Source organism: Apis laboriosa, unplaced genomic scaffold, assembly GCF_014066325.1.
Source record: "Apis laboriosa isolate Shangri-la unplaced genomic scaffold, ASM1406632v1 scaffold40_cov151, whole genome shotgun sequence".
Taxonomy (NCBI): Eukaryota; Metazoa; Arthropoda; class Insecta; order Hymenoptera; family Apidae; genus Apis; species Apis laboriosa.
This window is the reverse complement of record NW_025223180.1, coordinates 3,974,826-3,998,370: the sequence shown is the minus strand read 5'-3', so window position 1 is coordinate 3,998,370 and position 23,545 is coordinate 3,974,826. Positions and strand designations below refer to the sequence as shown.

At 39.5% G+C, this 23,545-nt stretch overlaps 4 protein-coding genes across 7 annotated transcripts in view; 3 read left to right on the top strand and 1 right to left on the bottom strand.

Annotated features, from left to right (window-relative positions):
- The first annotated feature begins 468 nt into the window (after positions 1–468).
- LOC122715949 (PI-PLC X domain-containing protein 1-like) lies at positions 469–3,940 on the top strand. The gene is made up of 7 exons (XM_043938552.1): positions 469–879; positions 1,169–1,290; positions 1,434–1,607; positions 1,879–2,110; positions 2,220–2,570; positions 2,893–3,080; positions 3,239–3,940. The coding sequence occupies exons 2-7, from the start codon at positions 1,239–1,241 to the stop codon at positions 3,598–3,600; spliced, it is 1,359 nt and encodes a 452-aa protein (XP_043794487.1). The 5' UTR covers positions 469–879; positions 1,169–1,238; the 3' UTR covers positions 3,601–3,940.
- Positions 3,941–4,848: 908 nt separating this feature from the next.
- On the top strand, positions 4,849–6,094 carry LOC122715950. The gene is made up of 2 exons (XM_043938554.1): positions 4,849–4,965; positions 5,750–6,094. Exons 1-2 carry the CDS (start codon positions 4,849–4,851, stop codon positions 6,092–6,094), a joined length of 462 nt encoding a protein of 153 aa, XP_043794489.1.
- Positions 6,095–7,021: 927 nt separating this feature from the next.
- LOC122715948 (NPC intracellular cholesterol transporter 1-like) lies at positions 7,022–13,076 on the top strand. 2 transcript variants are annotated; one of them, XM_043938550.1, is made up of 10 exons: positions 7,022–7,162; positions 8,032–8,142; positions 8,220–8,466; positions 8,550–8,623; positions 8,723–9,164; positions 9,525–9,770; positions 9,890–10,192; positions 10,264–10,828; positions 10,912–11,394; positions 11,486–13,076. In XM_043938550.1, exons 2-10 carry the CDS (start codon positions 8,042–8,044, stop codon positions 11,887–11,889), a joined length of 2,865 nt encoding a protein of 954 aa, XP_043794485.1. In that variant the 5' UTR covers positions 7,022–7,162; positions 8,032–8,041; the 3' UTR covers positions 11,890–13,076. The 2 variants fall into 2 exon arrangements, with proteins under 2 accessions (XP_043794485.1, XP_043794486.1); XM_043938551.1 differs by lacking the exon at positions 7,022–7,162 and adding an exon at positions 7,518–7,540.
- Positions 13,077–13,572: 496 nt separating this feature from the next.
- Positions 13,573–23,545, bottom strand: part of LOC122715946 (plexin-A4) — a 275,970-nt gene continuing 265,997 nt past the window's right edge. For all 3 annotated transcript variants that reach the window (XM_043938548.1, XM_043938549.1, XM_043938547.1), the window contains 9 exons: positions 20,602–21,333; positions 20,301–20,426; positions 19,721–20,182; positions 17,894–19,572; positions 17,600–17,813; positions 17,320–17,503; positions 16,536–17,246; positions 16,303–16,448; positions 13,573–16,196 (listed from right to left, as the gene is read on the bottom strand). In XM_043938548.1, coding sequence (XP_043794483.1) covers positions 16,023–16,196; positions 16,303–16,448; positions 16,536–17,246; positions 17,320–17,503; positions 17,600–17,813; positions 17,894–19,572; positions 19,721–20,182; positions 20,301–20,426; positions 20,602–21,333 — 4,428 coding nt within the window. In that variant the 3' untranslated portion in view covers positions 13,573–16,022. The remainder of the gene's footprint in view (positions 16,197–16,302; positions 16,449–16,535; positions 17,247–17,319; positions 17,504–17,599; positions 17,814–17,893; positions 19,573–19,720; positions 20,183–20,300; positions 20,427–20,601; positions 21,334–23,545) is intronic.

Sequence of the window (23,545 nt, the reverse complement as noted above, 5' to 3'; positions counted from 1 at the left end):
CACCTGTACCTAATCATCATCCTGTTAGCTCTCACGATCCCCTCCCCTCCCGCCCGTTGCCCAGCCACGAGCGACGAGGGTGATAATTCAATGTAGAATCAGAGATCCGTCCCCCAAACCCCGGAGACGGATCCATCGACGTCGAAGCGCGCTCTCCCTACGCGTATACGTCGTTGTCTCGAAACTATATATTCCATGGCGTACGCAGGAAATGGTGTTTAATGCCGGCGGGTCAGGCCGGGTCTGACCCCCCGGTGGTGGACGGCGGTGGTCGGTCGGTCGATAGGATGACCGAACGGTTGGACAGAGAAAAACGCAACGTGCCCGAACGGTTGGACGACGAGGACAGCTACGTGGTCCCCACCGAGCAATTGACGTGTCCGAGGAAGTGATGGAAGGATGGCACAATGTGCTTGAATGTCCTATAAGCGAGCGGGTTCTATATTAAACTGGTCCGGTCACGGGTCGGTTCGGTTCTCTATCGTTCAGTCGCTGGACTGTCTCCGGACGGTCGGATCCGTTCGTTTTCTTTTCTTTTTTTTTTTTTTTCCCCTCCCCCCTCCCCGACCTTCGAGAGAGGCCCGAGGTCGTGTCGTGGCTCGATCGGTATCGATCGGCGGCTCTCTCGCTCGTGAATCGATCGTGGGTACGGACGATGAGCGGTCGTCGATCGAGCGGTTCGCGAGGTTCTCCTTGAAGGCGAAGGAAAGGAGAGGTAGAAAGCGATCGAGGTTCGAGGTGGACGGGGAACGAAGCGCGACTGAATGCTCGATCGGCCATCGAGCAGCCGAAGGAGAGAACCAGGACTCGAGGAGGGATTCCTGGCGATCGACTCGCCGCGTCAGCAAGCGGTTCGCGGAGTGCGCGCGCCCGTAAGGTGTAAGTGGTTTTGTCCGTCTACCGGCTTTCCGCTTCTTCTTTCCTCCCTGCTTCTTCACAACTTTTTCGTTCCTTCTTCTCGTCTCGAGCGGTTGTAATCTTGTATCGATTTCGTTCGTTCGCTCTCTTATTATTATCGCGTTGTCGTTCTCGATAACTCATCCCTTGTTCGATTTTTTCTCGCCGCTAAGGAATGATAATTTGATTCGTTAATTTATCGATGAACTTAATCGAACAATGTATATATATATATATATATGTATAATTTTTATTTTTATCGTCGATATAGGCGTTTGACGTTGGACGGCAGGGAAGCACGGGTTTGTACGGGAAGCTTGGATAAATTGGCACATTACTCGATGATGCTGAAGGGTGAAATATTGCTGCTTCTTCACGTATTCTGCGATATCGGTAAATTTAAATCTCGTGGTTTATTACGGTTTTCGAGCACGCTTGAAAAAAATTTTGGAACAGTCGAAAGTGTGTCGTCCGCATGATAAGGGATTGCTGACGATAAAGAAAAAGAAAAAAAAAAGAAAAATTGGTGATTTCAGCATTGGCAGCACAATGCGGAAAAGTATGGCTGACAGTCTCCTCGCTGTGGAGACCAATCGCTGCCAGCGACAAGGTGGTCGACGCTGAGCTCGAAGTAAATTGGGACCTCGATTGTCCATCGAGTACTGGATACCCAGATACCATCAAGGTGTTCACTGCTGACCCAGCACATAGTAATAAGTTTTGTTTGCTTCTATTGAACGTCGTAACTAAATATTCAAGGCTTAGAATTACATTTCGAATAATCCATCTATCACTTTTTCTTGTTTCTTTCTTTTAATTTTAATTTAAGCGCGTTCCGATGATAATTATTCTTGCTCGACGCATTCGAGCGAATAAAAACGTATATATATATATTTTCAATCTCATCGAGATTCGAGTAATTTATTCGAAAGTAATTTATATCGATATAGGCCGACGGAAGCATTGACATCTCGTTTCCAGATAAAACGGTGAAGCCCAAGCTGACTTTGACTTCGCTGCAATACCCACGGGGTTACTATCGAACGAACATCACGGTTGGACGTCCACCGCTTCCGGGTGGATGGGACACCAAGGATGGCGCGACGCTTCCGGGTCCGCATTGCCTGAAACACCACGCCGCCCTTTACAAGGATGGAGTGATCCTTACCAGCTCCTGTTTACAGATCTGGCCAACATGGATGTACGACTTGAGGTAATTAGATTTTTTAATGGAAAAAAATTATTTCTCGCCTGAAAACGAAACATTCGTCTCAATTTCCATTCGAATTCCAAAACTGATGGTCGAAATGATTTCTTCTCAGGAGACAATTAGGAAGACTTCCTATAGGGAGTTTAATGATCCCGGGCACGCATAATTCCGGATGTTACAAGCACGGCGACCTGACGAGACGAGACGCGTTTCAAAGGTACCTGTTGACGCAGGATCGCGACGTGTGGACGCAATTAGTGCACGGCATAAGGTATCTCGACGTCAGAGTCGGTTATTACCCGTCAATTCCCAACGGCACGGCCATCGAGGAGGGCAATCACATAAGCAGATTCTGGATCAATCATGATGTCATCCGGATCACCCCCCTCTCGGCCATCATCAAAGACGTGAGAAACTTTCTGAACGTCGCTAGGGGAGAGGTGGTCATCATGGACTTTCATAGGTAAATTGGCATACGTGGCGGCATAATGCAACACCGCCGATTCGGATGGATCGATAATGCTGGGAGAACGATTCGATGCTTGTGATGCAAATTGATTTCAAATTGCTATGAAATTGAGCGCGGTGGCCCGTTCGTCTACGTATATCTCCAACTTAATCGCGCATATTTAACTATTGGAAACTGCTACGATCCTCTCGTGGGAGAAGAGAGAGAGAGAGAGAAATTTATATATTTCTTCGCGTATCGATGCATGAGGGTATCGTTGTACAGTGTATTATCGTTAAAATGAAACGATTCGTTCAACGGTTAGTGTTGTTTGCAGATTTCCCGTGGGATTCGAGGATAGACCAAGTAGGCATCGTCGATTGGCCATGATCCTTTTACGAGAATTCGAAGGACTGATTCTGAAACCAGATAGAGGAGTCGAAGGTCTGGGTCCGACCTTAAACGATATTTGGACCGGGGGGAAACGCTTGATAATATGCTACGGTGATAAGCATACCGTTAATGGTAAATTTATCATTATCTTATGAATTCGATGGAAACTCTAATAATTTCATTTCGTTAGATTTCGTTTAAATTCGGATTCGTTTCGATCGATATTTCTTTTATTTTCGATTAATATATCACTCCGCTTTATTTATCTCAGCAACTGGGTCTTGTTTCAGAATACGATTGGCTTTGGCCAACGATGTCTCAGGCCTGGGGTAACCAACAGACGGTGGAAGGACTGTTCAAATACCTGGACAAAGTCATCATGGGTCCAAAGAAGTCTCGGAACAGTCAAAATCCGTTGTGGGCGGTGATGGCGGAGTTGACACCTTATCCGTTGGACATAATCTTCAATTTATCCGGCGGATTGCGGCAGATGGCCGACTCGGTGAACAGGAATCTCACGTACAAATTCCAGGAGGAATGGTGGAAGGAGACGAACATCGTCGCGACGGATTTCTTCCTTGGAAATAATCTGATCGACGTGTCGATACAGTCGAACATAAAGAAGAGTAACATCGCCCAGTGGCGTTTGTAACGTGACATTAAATATCGCATAATCCACCAAAGATTTCACTTTAATTAGCTACTTTGCCGATGGGAGAAAATCGGTGTGGATCGTTTGAAGTTTGCCGAAAAGTTTTTCTAGAAATGAAATATTACGAAAATGCCGAGAAGTTCCGAGGGGAATAAAATTGACAATAATTATTTTCTCTTTTCTTCTTCTTCTTCTTCTTCTTCTTTTAAATAATTATAAATTACCGATTAATCGTTTCTTAGTAGATCGAGTTTATCGATCGACCGTGATAAAGAATCTTAGGATAATTGATGTAACAGATATGTAAATTAAAACCTTTTAAAACGAAAGCATCAATACATGTACCAATGAAAAAGTCACGTTTTTATCCCTCGTACAGTGTCTCGTGTCAAAAGTTTCTCGAAACCTTTGAATAAATTCATCTCAACGATACGAACAAACTTGCATCATAATCGAATAACTGTATCAGATTTCTAACCAGGCATCGAATTTAATATTCTAAAAATTTAAAGCAGCTAGATAAGCATCTACGTTTCTTATTTCTTATCATTTATCATCGTCACCGATAGATAGCCAACTTGCCGCAGGGAAGGTGAAAACTTTTTCGTGACGTTCGCAACATTTATCGACATCGACACGGGCTCGACTCGATCGAAATACGTTGCGCTGCCAACTACGTGTTTTACAATTCCCCAACTTTTTTAACGTGTCCCGTGTAGAAAAATAAACGAGCCAGCTCGAAACAAATGCCGCTACGTTTCCGAAACGTTCTCAAGAATCGGCGTGGCGCTTGTCGATTTGACTTCCAAATAGGGCTGTAGGACTCGGGATCACGTTCCAGGGACACCGGTTTTCGAGGCAGTCAGTCGTCTGGTGGCAACGAGCGACAACGAATCCATGCGAAGTGAATTTTAACGCGATTCCGCTCTCGACAACTTTCCTTTCGCGTATTTCGCGCTCGTGCTAACTTTCTAACGCCTCCCCACCGCCCCCTCTGTGCTTTGATACGTCGCATTCTCCCTCCCTTTTTTTCTTTATTCGCGTTTTTTTCTCTTTTCTTTTTTTTTTTTTTTTCTTTTTTCTTCTTTCATCCGCCGTTCTTGTTCCCTTATCGCGACATTGATAAATGATCCACCTCCCGCGTGTTGAGAGAATGGCGCACGCGACTAAACGAAAGAAATATTAAGGGAACAACGAGCTACGCCCTCCATTCTTCGAGTTTTTCTTCTCGTTACGAAGCCAAGAACAATGGAGAGCAATCTTGCGAGAGAGTTGTGGGCAGCTTACGCCTGGTGGTCGTGCGTTCTCGTTCTGAAGATGAACGCCTTGACTTGGTTCACTGGGCGAATTCGAGCGACCAGACAGGTAAAAATGGATCTTTTGGATCTATGGATCTATCGAGAAACTGTTTTTTAATAACAGTAGACTTGGGTTTTAATGTAACGATGTTTTGATCTTTGGTATAAGTTATAAGGTATATATATATATATGTATATGGATAGGAAGTTTAGAATAAATGCTTGTGGAATACCTGTGGAATATCATTTAGCATTCAAGGTATTCTAGTTTTTGTTGATCCTGGCATCGTTCAATTAATTAAAATCATGATCATAATTCTTGTTAAATCGAGAATGGGAGGTCAGACAGATAAATCTTTTTGTTGCATTTTCTTAACAAAACTATTTATATAACGCTTACTTTTCATTTGTATAAAACAGAGAAAATAATATATTATTTTGTAAATATTTAAGATTTATTATTATCTCTTAATGTCACTTCTTGTTATCACGAGTGACACACAGTGGAAAACAAATGTTTCTCTTCTTATCAAATCTCAAACATGATCAAGTTGTCATAACTCTTTAAAAATGATTCCAACGTTTCTCGTATTATAATTACAGAAAAACATGTCTTTTTTTTATTTACATTATTTACATTATTCCGTCATTTATCACGATTGAGGCAATTCTCAATGAACTTAAGTGTCCGTTTATGTACAAATTTATGTTTCCCCGCAGAAAATTAAGACTGATTATTCAAGGAGAGCAATTTTAAAACTTGTTTCGTTCGATAAGAGATTTTTTCCTTCGATATAATATTATTTACGACTCAGTAATTGGAACGCCTCGGTTTAAACGATTTTTCACAGGTGATCCACAGCGAGGAGGATAGAAGATGGTTGAAAGGTACCGATATAATTTTATGCCCGACAGGAGGCGGACACGTGGACGTGGATCGCATTCGAAATGCACATCAACATGATCTCGAAATCGTGGTCCCTTATCTGTTAATTGCACCAATATGGTTGAACACGTCACCGTTGTTTCCTCTAGCTAGAATGATTTTGCCCGCTTTTGCGATAGTCAGCATATCGTACACGTTGCTCCACATGAGAATCGTGAACGTGCATCGTTATTGTAAAATTGTTTTGTCCACTTTGGAACTTTGCATTCTAATATACATGTCTGTTACCTCTCTTATTCATTACGCGTGATTTGTAAAAATATATATTCTTAGAAATACGTTTTGATATTACATAAGCAAGTTCACTTTTTATAAATGAAAAGTTATGATTTATTATGAATAAAAAATACTGAATAAAGAGATGAAAATTGAATCTATATGAAAATTAACACTGTATGTATGAAAAATCTCGTTACTTCGAGAAATAGTTATATTATATTTATATTTCCAATGAAATATAATGTGTTTATTCAATTTGTGTAAAAAACATTCGTTTTCGCGTTCAGTGCATATATAATAATATTTTATTATAAAAACAAGAAACAGATTTGGTTAATAAAGTAATAATCGGATTTTTTTAATTAAATCAATTTTAATAATCAATCTTTTTAATTAATTTGTAATCTAGAATATCCATTTTCATTATTTCCTGAACAAAAAACAGTATAAATTAAATAAAATAAAATCAGAATCAGGAAATTTTACGTAACGATCAAAGAAGTTAAATCTTTAATTCTTTCCAGTTTATAATTATTCATTACATATCATTGCAACTATCAATCTCGTGTTCTTCACCAGTTATAACATTATAACATGCTATTTTTTCAATGTATGAATCAACAATCGATAAATTAACATACAATCATCCATAAAAATTTTTTTCTTTTAAATACATTTGTTCCATTAACCAACGAAATTAAGACGACACGATGCGCTTTGAGAGATACGAGTCGAGAATCCTTCTGGTTCCCAATTCATAATTAGACATGAAAGAAACCGCAAAAGAAATTAATTATACCCATTGTTTCGCAGACAATGTATGCACATTGAGCATATGCATTGGAGCGTGTTAATCGTGCATATCGAAGATTCGAATGGAAATTGAATCGGATATCGTTGGTGTTTAATATCTTCGTTATCATTGGATTTAATTGATAAGTATTAGGTTTCGATAAATTACGACGCTTCGTTACATCAATAGTTGGTTATTAAGTTAATTTTGAGTGAGACTTGTTCGGATTCGTAGAACAGTACAGCAGTCGTGAGTCAATCAGTGAAGAGGACGGTTTTAAGGTCTCGTTCTTATAAGGAATTTATGGTAAGTTTTTGTCTTTTTTATAATTTATCTAAGAATATCTAAGAATAAAAATTTTTTGTAGAAATAACACACAAAATTTAGAAATTGCAAAAAGTATTGATTCTTTCATGATCTTTTTGATTATTTTTATGAATCTTTTGTAAAATTTTGAAGTGATATCAACTTTTTTTAACTAATTTAAATTATGCTAAATTTTTTTTTTTTTGGAAAATTGGATATTTTCCAAAAATTGTTTGAAAACGCATCTACTTGAGAATAACTATTCGTAAAACAAAAACCGGTATATATATATATACGTCAATTCCTAGATCTAAAAAATGTATAAGTGCTTAATCATTTGCAAACTTGATCTTTCGACAAAATCAATTCGCAGAAACGGTAATAGATTTAATTTTATTTTTCTCTTAAATAAATTAAACATCTTAATAAAATATCTTCATAATTCTATTTTCTTAATAGTTTATATTTCGTAATAATTACGCGCGCTGATAGTGTAATGTCTACCATGCATAATCTAATGCAGCAAAACGCACAATAAGTTAAAAAAGACTTACTATGGATAGTGACAGTCGATTGTTCGCGGAGCTGGACAAAAGTTCCGTGCATAAGTTGCTTCAAATGGAAGTATTTCTTGATTGCATAATCTTTTTCACGTTTCTATGTTTATTCATATATTTATACTTAATTGGTCGACAAATTTAGAGGTTATGTGTTCGTTGTCCTTTACCCGTTGCGAAGGACTGTTACTAAGACTATAGATCAAATTGCAAACGGAATCAATTAGGTTCGAAGTCATTCAATGGGACTTACGCGAATCGCGCTTAAAATTCAATCATGATACGAAGAGAAACAATGTGATTCAATTTCAGCTTTGAAAAAATGGAAATAGAAGGTAGAATCGTTCGTAAGCGGACTTTTCGAAGCTTTCTGCAACGCATACCACAGCGTCTATCAGAAGTGGTCGAACATTTTTTCTATGGGTAAGTATAATTTTTTTGTGAATAAAAGAAAAATTCTTTGTTTTTGATTACATAATTGAATATTGTGATTTTTTCAGGCTTGGACTGCGAATTGCTCGAAGACCGTTGAAATGGATAATTGGAAGTGCTGTGATAGTATTAATTTCCCTTTCTGGTCTTTATTTTTTTCATCAAGAGAAAAATCCTATAAGATTATGGGTTCCGCAGGATTCGGAATTTGTTCGTGATACAGAATGGATGTTTGAAAAATTTGATCAGAGTTTGAGATTAGAAAATATGATATTAACAGCGGACAATATATTAGAACCAGAAATACTTGCAAAGGTATTTATTCTCATTTCTTTATTTTATTGTAACAAAAATATATAATATAATATTAAAAATTTAATTAATTTAAATTATTTTAGCTAAATGAAATAACAAAGCAAATTATTTCTATACAAACTCCTGATCAAATTGCATGGACAGATATATGTTTCAAGTAAGCGTTCTTATTATTGAACAAACTTTATAATATATATATATATAAAATATGAAGTCATTAAAAACCATAACTAATTTCTTTGTGTTTAATAAATAGAGTACCTGTCATATCGGGTATTGCACATAGAAAAAAACGCAGTGATCAATCTGATGATTTTTTTGAAATTGAACCAGAAGTATTAATTAATAAAACAATATTTGAACCTGCAGTTCATGCTAATCCTGAACTCTATTGTAATATAGTTAATAATCTACCGAAAGCTTGCCTATTAAATAGTATTTTGGATATATGGGAATATGACACTAATGTGATACTTCATAAATCTAAAGAAGAAATTATTAAGGATATAAATAAAGTAAAAATTAGCCCCACTTTGGGCCATCCACTAAATTTTACAGAATTGTTGGGTGGTATAATAAAAGATGAAAATGATAGAATTATTTCAGCCACAGCTGTAAAAACACAATGGGCAATTATTGTAAACTTTTCAGAAGTGGATATGCATGACTTTGGCAATGATGTTGGAACAGCTGATTGGGTAAGGTAAGTTTATAAAAAGGCCTAAATCATAATTTTTAATAAATGATTTTGAATTTAAAGATATATTTTATATAACTATTATTTTCCATTGAATAGTAAAATAATTGCATATTTTTTAAACAATATGATTTGGGCCTTGTTTTCTTCTTCACAAAATGATTTTGTCAAGATTATCTATTTGTTTTTATTAAAAAAATTAATTCATTTTTCTGTAAATATATACATTTTATAAATTTTTTTGATCTTTGACAAAATCAGAATTTATTTTTTCTTTTACATATATATATTTTATTTACATTATAAATAAATAAATAATAATAATTCGAGTAATGGAATAAACGAAATATTCTATTTATAGGCAACAAAAGATATATTACAATGGGAATTATCCTATTTGAATGTATTGCATAGAAATGCAAAGTTGTTGAATAATGAAAAAAATGTAAACAATACATTAGCTATCTGGTACGAAGCTGGAAGAAGCTTCGGTGATGTTACGTTTGTAACGATGTTTGGAAATATTGGTATATTATCAATAGGATTCTTTTTGATGTTTTTTTATGTTCTAGTCATATCTTCGGAATATAATTGGGTAGGATGTAGGGTAAGTTATTTTTAATATAAAGATTTAAGTTAGATATGTTTTCCACAAAAAAAAATTAGATACATATAAAAATGTTCAGAAATGTTTATATCTACATATTATAAAACATTTTTTTATAGGTTTACCTGACAATTGTCGGTCTTTTGTGCGTGGGTGGTGCTTTTATAGTTTCAATTAGTGTATGTTCTCTTCTTGGTATTTCATATGGGCCTGTACACACTTCTTTACCTTTTTTATTATTGGCTCTCGGAGTAGACGATAATTTTTTAATAATGGCATCTTGGAAAGAAGTACACGCACAAAAGTTGAATCGAAATAAGCCATTAGAAAAAAGAATAGCATTAATGTTAGGACATGCTGGTTCTGCGATTATTATTACTTCTCTTACTGACGTTGTTGCCTTTATTATTGGTGCATCTACAGTAAGATTGAATTAATATTTAATGTATTATATAGATGAAAGATATATAAATAATATTACATATATTTTTAGATATTGCCATCTCTTCAATCATATTGTATTTATGCAGCGTTTGGAGTACTATTAACGTTTTTATTTCAAATTACGTTTTACGTTGCTTTTTTCTCCATTGATGCTCGGCGAATCGAGAATAAAAGAAATTCGATATTTCCTTGCATTGTTCATGAAAATTTTACACAGAAATTTATCAATCCACAAGAAGAATTTTCTACCAAGTTGATAAATAAAATATATTCAAACATAATTTTAACGAAACCTGGAAAGATAACGATAGTATTAATAACAATAGTTACAGCATCGGTTGGAATTGTCGGTATATTACAATTGCAACAATGGTTCGATCCAACATGGTTTATACCAAACCATTCATATTTAAGCAAATATATCAATGTACATCGTGCTGAATATCCTGATCGAGGTTACGAATCAATGATTCTCATGGGAGATTTTAACTACAGTGCCGAGTTTCCAAAGTTAATAAATCTATCGGAAAAATTTGCAAATTTATCAACAATACAAAGTATAAATGCATGGCCTATTGATTTTACAAAATTTGTTTTAGAATATTTTCAAAAAGGTTAATAACATTTCTAAAGATTTTGATACTAATAAGTTAATAAGTAATTGTAAAATTAATAATAACATTTTTTTAATTAATAGATTTAAGAAACGTAATACTGGAGGATACAGAATTTCAAAATTATTTATCCAAGTTCTTATTTAGCCGAAATGGAGGCAAATATCAACGGAACTTTCGTTTTAAAAAGAGTTTAACATGTGGTCAAAATACCGCACCTATTACAGTAGCCACTATAGATTTTATCTTTAAACGATTTTATGGTCCCCATCAGTGGATTCCAGCAATGGATGAAAGTAAACAGGTGGCACGTGAAGTTGGAATCAATGGTTTTGTTACAGTCTGGAGCGAAATTTTCAGTTTGTGGGTCACGGACAAATTGATCGCCCAAGAAGTTCAACGCAATGTTTTGTTAGCTTTAATTTGTGTTATGGGAATGACAGGGTTGTTGATTGCTGAGTTACAAACGTGCTTTTGGATCTTTTTAAGCGTACTCCTCACACTTTTGAATGTTTGTGGATTTATGTATTTCTGGAATTTAACAATAGATATTGTATCTTGCATTGGTGAGTTTATTATTTCTATGAAATAAATTGTTGATAAATTGCACAAATTTGTCAAAATTACAACATTTTATTGTATAACTTCTTTTCCTAGGTTTGGAATTGGGCATAGGATTGTGCGTGGATTATGCTGCTCACGTTGCACATGCATTTATAAACGCTGCATGTATAGATGGAAGTGAAGATCGTACTAAAAGAGCGCATATCGCAGTAAGATATATTGGTGCAGCAGTTGCATATGGAGCTGGTTCAACATTACTTGCGCTTTCTATGATGGCATTCTCAGAAAGTTATGTTTTCCATGCGTTTTTGAAAATTTTCGTTTTAGTAATATTATTTGGCCTTTGGCATGGATTATTTCTTTTGCCCGTTATATTAAGTACTATTGGTCCACGAAGTCTACGATCACACAAAACTCCAGAATCTCTTGAGAAAATGGAAGATACAGATGATACTGTCATCCATCCTTTAAATAAAGAATTAAATACAGAGAGTTAAACAAAATGTCGAAAATGATTCTTTATCAATAATATTTATTTTTGGTTCAATAAACATACAAAATTATTACACTATCCGTACTATTAATCACACATTTATACAAAAATAATAATAATAAAGATCGGATAACTTAAAAACGGCATTATTTATATATATATTTTTTTTATCTAATATATTAAGATTAAAAAAACAAGTACAAAATAATGTAGCAAGGTTGATATAGATTTATTAATAATAATTATTGATCGGAAAGGAACATGACTATTATAAACGTAACGTAATTGTGTTTGCTGGATGCATTATCTTTTTTTTTTTTTTTGTTTTATATGTTTAATCATAATTAATGTTTATGACGTAAAAATGAGCGGCGAGGGAGCGACCCTGGATTGATTGGCAAGCTCCCTCCGCTGCCTCTCTCAGTCTTGCACAGTCCACAAACACTCATGCAAATCTTTCATTCGAATAATCTGACATTCATCAATCTTCTTTATTTGTCATCTCCCTATGTATCATGACCTCGTTCCCTCCTTTTGTCGAGGCCATGTTTGACATTAATTTAAACTCACCTCTCGAGCAGAGACAAGACAAACAAGAAGACTCAAATATATGCTCATACGTACACGATCATCCTTCGACAGAGGCATTCGATTTGAGGCGTACGTTCTCTCTTCAGATACGATTCAGCACACACGGTAGTAGACTGCCGGGGCAGCAAGCCACGCACGAACGATACGGCGATACACATCTCCTTAGTTCGAATTTTACAAATCGGGATCGTACATTCCATAATTAATGAGGAACCATCGATACAATAATAATATTTACTTAGCAAAACGTGCCGATCGGTAGTGTGACGAAGGACGCGTGATGTGTGAGCACAGTAAACGCGTTATGAAAAAGGGAGGGGAATTTGATGATAATAACGATGATATTGGTGGTGGAAGGGGTGATAACTTGGCGCAGGAGGACGTTGGTAGAAGGGAGAGGCGGGATCTCCTTCGTTTCTGGAATAACCGGGGAAGAAGGAGGTTGATTGAACGTTTCATGGAAATTGCACGTCTGCTTGCCAGGAGTTTCAAGGTACACGCACTTTATAGGGATACACCATGGGAAAGACACTCAGGGCAGACACTGACATAGAGACTAGGCTACCGACTATATGTATATCTTATCTAAATGTGTAACTAGCGTACGCATCACGTACACCCGGTACGCCCGCACTCCGCCCGTTTTTCGGGTTATTTTTTTGTTATTATTTCTTTTGTGATTTAATAAATAAGCACGTGTATATATTCATTACACGCACTCCTGTCCCTCATTTTCTATTTGTTTTTCTCTCTCTTCTCTCGCTCTCTCCTTCCCACTCGTTTATTTCAATTTTCCTTTTTTCTTCTCCCCTTTTTTTTCTTCTTTTTTATTTTTTAATTATTATTATCATCGTTTTATTACAATCAGCGATCGCGTCGTAGTCGTGCTTTTATAATAAACGCTATGTAGTCTTTATTACTCAAGCTTATGCCCAAAAATCTACCAGAGGCACTTTGGGTTTATTAGTACCATTTGAAGTCGGCGTGCGCGGGGGAGGGCGCTACGAGTCCTTTGTCTTTTTTATTTATTTTTTTTTATTTATCTTTTTGTCGTTTGCAAATGATACAGCGATTGAACGACGTGAATTTCTTTCGCTTTTTTTTTTTTTTTTTTTTTTAATATTTCTCGACTTGGCGGAGTACCCTGTCTGTGATCCATTTTTTTGTCTTCATCTTCACATTACACGTACGTTCACCACTTTTATTTACGTACCCATCCATTCCCCCTCCCCCGTTCCTTTCCCGTAGCCTACCAACTCCGCATCTTTCCCTGCTGCCTTACCTTTCCACACACGGTCTTCCGATGTTTTTTGAGCAATAAATACTTTCTCCACTGACAACTGCACATTGAATTGACGCACGGGACACACTCACGCATACATGAACAATATTCATTCGCTACCAGCCGTCCGCATCGACAGAACTCTGAAGGTTGCTCCAATTCGAACACCTTCGACGATATGAATTCTTTTTTCGATCGTAATATCGATATTTCGTAATATCGATATTTCGTAAAATCGAAATTAACCTACGCGGATTTGAAAAATCTTCACGTGACTTCATTCGGTTTCGATGTGCGTTTGTAATATTTTATTTAACGTTTGTAAAATACGTTAAACGTACGATTAACTTGGAAGAAACGTAGTGAAAGTTTTAACGATTCTTAGTGAAATATTTTGGAAAATGATGATATCATTGTTGATCCCTCTTTCTATGATATATATATATATAGATTAAAAACGAATATACGATTCGAGATTCCATTGAAAATGGCGCGTAGGTAAAATATTCCTAGAACAAAATTTATTTTTGAGTGCTGCTTATCGCGAACGGCTTTCTCATCATTCTCACTTGCATCAACCGTTTTAAACTTTCATCCATACCAATATAGCTACATCCACAAAGTTTAATGTTACGCTTTAATTAATGATTATCAATTCATATCAATTCAATATCAATGTATTACAATCAGACAATACTCAACAGTGATCGTTATTCATTATATATTACAATAATTAAGAGTGACAACAACATGACGACGGAGGCGTTGAAGCATTACAAGGGAGAAGAGAGAGTGGCACAATGTGATTTCTTAGGAATGATGAGAAAGAGTAGAAGAGGCGTCGATAGTGGACATCTTTACTACATGTAATACAAAGAGAGGTAATGATGACACGAGGACAATGGGGAATCTTTTTTCGATGAATATGAATTGCGCGACAATGATCAAGTGAACATCAGGTGATGGATGCACGACGATGAGAACGAACGATTAATGATAAAATGGAACAATGAGCTGGAGACCAAGGAGGGGAAGCACGCACACTCAACACAACCGTCACATCGAGCTGGCCTCGCGCGCGGCCATAGTCCATAGATTAATACCTATCAACTAATACACAGTCTGTCTCCGATTTCGCGGACGACTCCTTCCTTTTTTTTCGTTTTGGATGCATGTAAGTATAAATAATACGCGTAATGCATAGCGCACGTACAGTATGGCGAGCTAAATCGATCGACGATCGACGATTGAAATTTATGTTTACAAATTTGGACAAGAATCGTATTGTTACACCTCTGTTTCTATATTTTCTTCTTTTTTTTCCCCTCTTGCTTATTTCTTCCTTTCTTATACAACAATCAATCGTCGCGAGAGAGATATCTCGGAATTAGCGCCAATACTGTACGCGCGCTCTTTTTTCGGATACTGCATATACATACACACATACTTTTTTGCGCCAGTATAAAGTGTATATATGTACACATATACATACGACATACCATCCATGTATATATAATATACCCATATGTTTAATTAATCATCGTTAATCGTTAATTATCTTATTTATTAAAATTCGTCAGTTCGTAATTCAAAAAAATTTCAGCTAGTAGCGGTGGATGGAAATGTTTCTTCGTTAAAAATCGCCGATCCCCGATAGCGGCGGCAAATATTGGCCGTTTTAAACACATTTACAAATTATCGGATTGATCGGCTGATTCGTTCACTCACTTATAACACTAATGTTCTATTATTTTCGTTCGTTTTAAAATCCTATCCGCCGGACGTGGCGTATTAATCGACGCCACGACGATATCATAGCGCGCGAAAATTTATCAGTTTTCATTTTGTATGATTGTGGCCGCCAGAAGGTGTGGGTGCACGTCGATAATTCTATTACAATTAATCGTGATTTTGGTATTTTATGTACAATTGTATGACAATGCGCAGTGTGATTATCGCCACACCTGGTATCCAGCGACCAAATTCAGAAGACTTTGTCACAAACACTTCAATCCTTGTAAACATTTCAAACTTCTCCTCCTGTCGAGCATTTCAGCGGTCCATTGTGCAATTTCTTCTTTTTAATAATAATTCGCGTACTAAGCTGAGATAACTGGCTTGCACGGAAACCTGAGACGATCGATTACAACATAGGCCAGTCCTCTTGGTGCTTGATTAAGAGTACCTAACTGCGTATTGAGTATTCAGCACGGTAGCTCTTGGCGGGCGGGCTTTGTCATATGCTTCATAGAGTTCATGGTACATCAGGGGTTATCCGCCGCCATTATATTGTGTACTTGTTCGAGTTTGTATGCCAATCTCTGTTTCTGCGAGAACTCATCCTCTTCCAGAGTAACTATCAATTGTTCGTTGTATTTACCCGCGTACGTGTATAATTCGTAAAGGGCACAATTCGTGTTGAATTCCGTCGTGTGTAACTATATATATATAAAAAAAAAAAAAAAAAAAAAAAAAAAGAATGAGAAAACGATAGATAGATAATAGTCATAATAAAAATCCAATCATGGAAAAAATATATAATACCCTAGACTCTTCGGCAAGCATGGCATTCATGTCTTGATCGGATATGGCTGGCATCACTTTGATATCTGCATAATAACGTTCTACCCACTCTTTGTACACTGGAATGTCCTTTGCATATAGTAATTTAGAACTTGGCGAGTCCTTACCTACAATCACAGAGAATTAAACAGTCTCGCCAACGTATCCAAAATTCAAGAAAAATCTCAATAAAAATGAATTCACTCGATACGTACCTAATCTATGATCCGAGGTGGAACAACTGTCCATAAACGTTTGCGCGACGACGGACAGACACGAGTCCACGATGTTCGACTTATGTATATCGAAGATAAAGTTTGGGTTTTTGATAAGATTCACCCAAAACCTGAGCGGAAGCGAATTACTCTTCCATGTATGAACTACTTCAGGATCGGATATGCCGTGTTGTAGCGCTTGATCGTCCATAAAATCGAACATGTATTTGATCGCGAGGGGAAGGGCCGATCCCCGATGGGCAGTGCTAAAGATTGTTTCGAAAAGGTCGTCCACGAATTTTTGAAGAGTACCCTTCGTCGCTAGTAGCCTCGTCAAATAGATTTCCGACACCATTTTGTTTCCACGGTCTCCTTCCTTTCGTGCATCGGAGTCGTGGTGTTTGACGAGATGCCAGCATTTCAAACCGCCGTCGTGATTCTGATTCAATGGCGATGTGGCACGGGAGAGCGGCGGGCTGGCTGAACTGAATTTACTAAGGTTCAGGGTTTCGTATTTGTGCGATTTGTCCGTTTTCTCGGAGAGGATCGATAGATTGTAGATAGACGATTGTTTGGAGACTAGGTTGAGCGACGCTCCATCTGGTACCCTGTAATGGTTCAACGTGTTTCGCTTCTTCCATTCACCTTCCGTTTTTGTAGTCGAGTCTTCGTCGTAGAGGATCAATCTGCCGGATGCCCCAGTTCGCCATTCTGTCGAAACGATGAACGCATTAGACACCCGTTATTCATAGACGACGTTCGATCAAAACTTTTGAAATCTTACCAAGATCAAGATCATCTTTCCTCGGTCTTTGGCTGTAAGGCGTGGCTCTGTAGATCGTGTCCAATGCCTTCTCCTTCACTTGAGATATCGTGTCACAATCGAGAACCTTGACTGGAACGTTCTCCGTGTTTGGATCCATACCACCGACGAAGACCGTTTGTTGGGATATGGATACATAGACCGTCTAAAAATTCAATTTTAAATGGATATATAGAAGAATTAATCATAATGGAAAGAGGAAGATTTCGTCAAGAATTTCTCAGTAATTCAGGATAAATACCATTGGTTTGAAATCGATGGACTGCCTGATCAGTTTCTCTTCCGACAATGAATATCGCGCTTCGGATGTAATGGCATCGACTGGACCCTTATCGACTTGTTGTTTCACTGCACGAAATAGCACGTACAATGGTTCACCGGCGCATTCTCGCATGAATTTGTACAGAAGGAAAGTGAACCAAGCTGACAACATCTTTTCAGCGACGCTTTCCGTTCTGAAATACAAAACGTGCACAGATTAAAGAATTGTGAGAAGAATTTAAATAATATCCTTCCCCTTTACTTTCCAACTTACCGTCTAAGGAAGAGTTTCGGATGGCTCTTTCCCTCTGTACATTTCTCTATCAATTCCGCCAAAAGAGTCTTTAAGATGTCCGTACAATATTCCATCTTACTCTGAAGCGTGACCATAATAAGACTAGCTACGTTCACTCTATCCCTCATGGAGAAGTAACGATTGCTCTCGAGAGTTCTTACAAAAAGGAGTAAAAATGTCTTATTCATTATCAACTGTCCAAACAGACGCAGTCCTTTCTCTTTGCGCGCCAATTCCGGCCTGTCCCACTGCAACACGGGGCTATTGTCGTCGCTTGGGAACAGTATCATCATGGCGTAGGTTCGATAATCCAAGAAAGGTATCCCTCCGCTGGTCAGGTCACCCGTCAAATCCGTCATCTCCGTTTGCAATTCGGCGAACGCCTCCTTGCACTCGGCAGCGACACGAAGTTCCAGAATGTCCATCTGCTCCTGCATGTTCTTCAACACCCGATTGCTCTCCGTGGACTTGCGTCGATACGCGATAAGAAAGGCGATGAACACGACTACTAGGATTACTATAGCGGCGATCACCCCGAACAGGGCCGGTTTCGATAGCGGCCCGTTCAGACCTGCTGGCAGTGCGTAGCTCAGTTTCCCTATATTGTAACGAAGTGTGCCGCCTACTATCACTATCACTTCGGGCAGTTCTTGCTTGTTCGGAAAACCGTCGGAATCGATGGCCGGCGGTTGCGTCAAAGGTGGCCTGCAAGTGAGCTGCTGCCTGGACAGCGAGGTCACGTTGCAGAACGCATTTCCTATTTGCACCGTCACGTCCGATTCTTGACAGGCGCGGTCTAAATGTTGGCCATTGATGGTCAAGTAGTCGCTCTTGTAATACTTGATCTCCTCGTCGAACACCTCGTAGATCGGATTCGGATAGAGCAGAAAGTGATTGAATCCGTGCTGCGACAGATTCTGTACGCCCGTCACGTTGTCCATACGGAAACCGTACTCCAACATGGCTGGTTTCTCAGCGTCCAGGACAACATTGTCCGGAACTTCGATAGTAGGTGACTTACAGATCATGCTCTCTTGACTGTGCACCTCGCACTGCGAGACGAACATCTTCTCGTCGTAGTACACGTACATCTGGGGGCTCTGTATGTAGCCCAGATTCTTCCCGGTCACGGAGATCTTTATTCCACCTGCCGGGATCCCTTTCGGAATCTTCATTTGCCCGGCGACTCCGCTCTCCACGCTCTCGATCGTCGGATCGTCCGCGTATTCGAACGTCCCGCTGTAGATTCGAAACGCGCCATCGAACGTCATCTTCACCGTACCGTTCCTCTTGTGGTCACTCGCGCTGGTCATGCATAGCGCCTCGTTCATCTCCGCGCTTATTATGGAGCACGACAGCTCGTCGATGAACGCCTTGATCGTGCTTCCAGCGTTCATGTACTTTCCCGTGATCCTAACCGTCGTTCCACCGCTCATCGGCCCGTATTTCGGCGATATCGAGAGGATCTGAGGGTCCACGAACTCGAAGTTGTACTCTGATGTTCCTCTGAAGTCTTCGATCTTCACGATCACCGGCCCGCGTTTGCCCTCCGGTGTACCTGGACCGTCCACCCGGCACACTATTTGTTTCGTGCGCATGTACAGTTCCTCGTACGGCTGGCATCGTAATCCGCCGACCATCACGCCACGATAAATATCCTGAAATCGATCGTCACGTTTTCTTTCTTTCGCCGACAACAAATATACAAATATTTCTCGATATTTACACGAACAATACACTATAAGAAGAATTTTTCTTCCTCGAAAAATCTCGGTTGAACGGAGAGGTATTTTTATTTATTCTCACCTTGAACGTCTGGCCCAAGTTGATGCCGCGTATCGTCACGTTCGTGTTACCTTCCCAAGGACCCATGACCGGCTCGAACGAGTGTATCTCGGGGTTCGGACAGGTCTGATTGCTGTTCAACCACATGCCGATGTTACGCTCGCAGTTGTCCTTCACCTCGCATCTGTCCGTGCTCTGGCACCATCCGCAGTCGTACTTGGGAGCCAGGGTCAGGCACATTCCGCAATTGTCGGCCATGTCCCGGCACCGGTATATCACCAGATGTATGTTGTGCGGATTGTCCAACGGTTTCGAGCCGCCCCATATCACGGCGAACGGCACGGTGATGTTGGGGGCGCGGGACGTGTACGAAAACTCCGTCTCCTCGCAGTAAATCGTGTCCGCGAGCAGTCGAGCGTTCACGATCGTCACGCGGCCCTCTATGTTGAACTGGCACACGAAACGGGTCTGCACGATGAATTGCTGAAAAGATCACGTTTCGCGTTAGATCATCTCGCACGCTTTTTTCATTCTTCGTCGAATACGACCGGCGCATCGACGATACGAAGAATTGACGTTAGGAGCGTATGTTGTTACCTACCCCTATGATGTGCACTTTAACCCTTATCACCTTCTTCACGCCGGAAGAAACCAAGATTTCCTGGGAATCGGTCGCGTTCAACGTCGGGCAGAACGCCGGCCCGCTTCTGTAGCTTGGGCCAGTTCTCTGTGAAAGACAGAAATAAATTTTCGATCGATCGAAAATCGAGAGTTGTTGGAAAGGATATTTCGTATTAGGATATTAACAGGTTTCTGGATGGGTTTACGAATGGCGTTTCGAATTGGCTCGATTTCGATGGCCAATAACCATCATTCAGTCGTTAAATCGAATCCCCACTTACGCTAATTCCCGTGACCAATATATCGTTCCGGCAATTCTCAGCTGTGTCATGCGTGCACCTGTGCCCGTCCACGCACCAGTCGCAGGGGAAACTCGATGACACGCACTTTGTGCACGAGCTGTACGTGTTGCAATCGAAGAAGGTGAAATTCGTGTCGACGAGGTCGGGCCCGTTCGTCATTCTGACCGAAAGTTTCGCGGTGAAGTGATGCTGCCCCTGGGGGATCGAGGGCAACAGATCCGTCCTCGGCGTGGTGCAGTTCACTCCGAAAGATTTTCTCGAGGCGTTCGTGATCAGGGTCTTGTCCAGGGTCGAGAACGCGCAAAGAAATTGGCCGGAGAGGGTTGGCAGGTTCTCGATGACTAACTCTAGGGTTCTGGCGGTCGTGCGCTGCAATTGATCAGGTGTGACGGTCGTGATGGTCGTGCATCTGCCGCTCTTGTACGAGATCCAATACAGGGGATCTTTGGCGGCGTCCTGGCAATCGCTGCGCAGATTGCATTTGTTCTCCAACGAGCACCACCCGCAATACGGATCCTTGGCACCCAGACAGTCCAGACAGGTCTTGTAGACCGAGCATTCCTGCACTTTCACCTTGGACACGGTTTTCTGCGTCATCACGTACAGGTGCATCAGCTGCGAGTCGAACAGCAAATCCGGGTTCACGGGGGAACCTGGATCGATCTCCAGATCTCCGTATTCCAGGGCCAGGGACGAGCTCTCCACCACAACCTGCAAAAAAAAGGAAATAATCTCCATTAGAGTCGATGCTCTCGATTGCGTAACGCTCGATATGCCCGAGATACGCTCGAAACTCGACAACCTTGCGTACCTCTTTCTTTTTACACCTTCTCACGGATAATTGCGAAAGTCGAACAACTGGTTTTCGCTTCGCATCGAATGTAATCGCGATGTAAAATCGAAGGATCCCTTCCATCTTTTCGTCGATTCGTAACGCCATTATACCGCGATACCGTTCGCTTTTACGATCGGATATTTCCATCCATCCGGGGGAGCGAGGATCTTCGAGGCCAGTGAATCCGAGCCACAGCGAGGACAACTTCGTTGAATCGATCCTGATCGCTCTTCTCCCCGATTTAATTGTCAGGGAGCGGAGTCGATAAACTAAATAAAGAGCGGAGATATCGCGGCTGGCTAACTCAATCCTCCTCCCTTTTTTTTTTTTTTCTTTTTTTCCCTTCCAACCGTTTCTTCCAGCCTGCTAATTCAATATGGTTTATTCAACGAAACGATGATACAGGCTGATATATACCCCGACGCGATGAATGAAACATTTACAAGGGTTTCATGGAAATGAACGCGTCTCGTTTCCATGTTTTTTAAATATTAATCGCTTATCACCGCGCGCAACGTTCAAACGCGCGTTTCCATCTCTCCCACGCACCCTCTCCGCCCCTCCTCTGTTTACCTTCGCGTATCCCACCCACGCTTTCGATTCGTTGTTTCGTCCACGATTGATTCGCGTAAAAACAAAAAAGAAAGAACAACTTTAACTTCGCGAAATTTACGCCCCATTATTCGTTTTCTCTCTCGAGGCAGCGGCTCGAGACAGAGAGAGAGAGAGAGAGAGAGAGGCTCGTTCACAGTCGCGGCGAGTTGAATCTAATACGGGGCCGACTAGATTTCGCTCGGGCGACCACGACGATGATGGAACGTTTCCCCGCTAGAATTACACCCGCTTGTCTAATAAAAAGACCCGGGTACATCCCCGGGACCGTGGCGGTGAATAACAGTAATCGTCCGATGAAGATGATAAACTGACCGCAAACTTGCTCTTAAAGGGGTTCTAAAGATTCCATCGTTATACGTATTGTGATCGAGGACTTACTTCGAGAAGGGAAAAAAAAAAAAAAAAAAATGGAAATTATAGCTTCGCGAATAATACGCGTTTATAATATTCATCGTTAGCTCGTCTTTACCTTAGGATGTTAAATTTTGATAAGTAAATTCAATTATTTCTTATCGTATTGTAAAATTACTTCGTAATATGTTTTAGATGCTTCATTATTATCTTGAATTCATTTACTTTTTATCAATCGATCGCGATTCGAGAGAATTCAGCTTAATTGATATAACCTTAATCATGTATTCGAAATTACAGAACGATAAATCAAAGAGAAGTAGAAATCAAAGAGTTTCTTCTTCTTCTTGTTCGATTATTACGTAATCTCGGGGAAACTCTCTCACGGTCGATTCTTATTTTTTTTTCAACGCATAGAAAATAACCGTTCTTTCGCGGTTGTCCCACGGCTCTTTCTCTTTCACGTTTGAAATATGTTATCTCTCGCTTGTTACGTCTTCACGCTTTGAACACTTTCTCCCTCAATTACGTGCTCCTCTCGCCCGATTTTCTATACCGCTTCCTTCTTTCTTCCTCCTCCATGTGCGCTTCATTCTATTTTAAAACACACCGACCAGGCTTTAAAGCGGTAGTTCAACAAACGTTCTTTATTGAAACTCGTACGATATTCATTAGCTTTGTTTCACGATTATTAAATTTCTCTTCCTATTTTTTTTTAATAAGGAGTTTCAAATTAATTGCAATTTTATTATTTGAAATTTTAGCTCTTAGATAAGTAAGTTTGCGGATTTTTATTTTTTTTATATTGAATATATTTTATTTTTTACGTAAGAGTTTTTGAGTAAGTATCGGGTAATTACTTTTTTACAAATTTGATTAAAGGGAATATTAAAATTAAGCAAACTTTGAACAGCTGTAACTTCGAAGATAACAACTTCCAATGAACCAATCAACGATCATTAAACGCGCAAAACTTTGCTCTTTAAAACGCTTTTTGAATTATCTTGACGCGACTCCCGATTTCCGAGATATCGTTGTATGAATAAAAGGATAATTTTTATTCGTTTACTCGGAACTCTCGTCTCACTGACCTATCCCAAACCTCGGACAAGTGAAAGACGC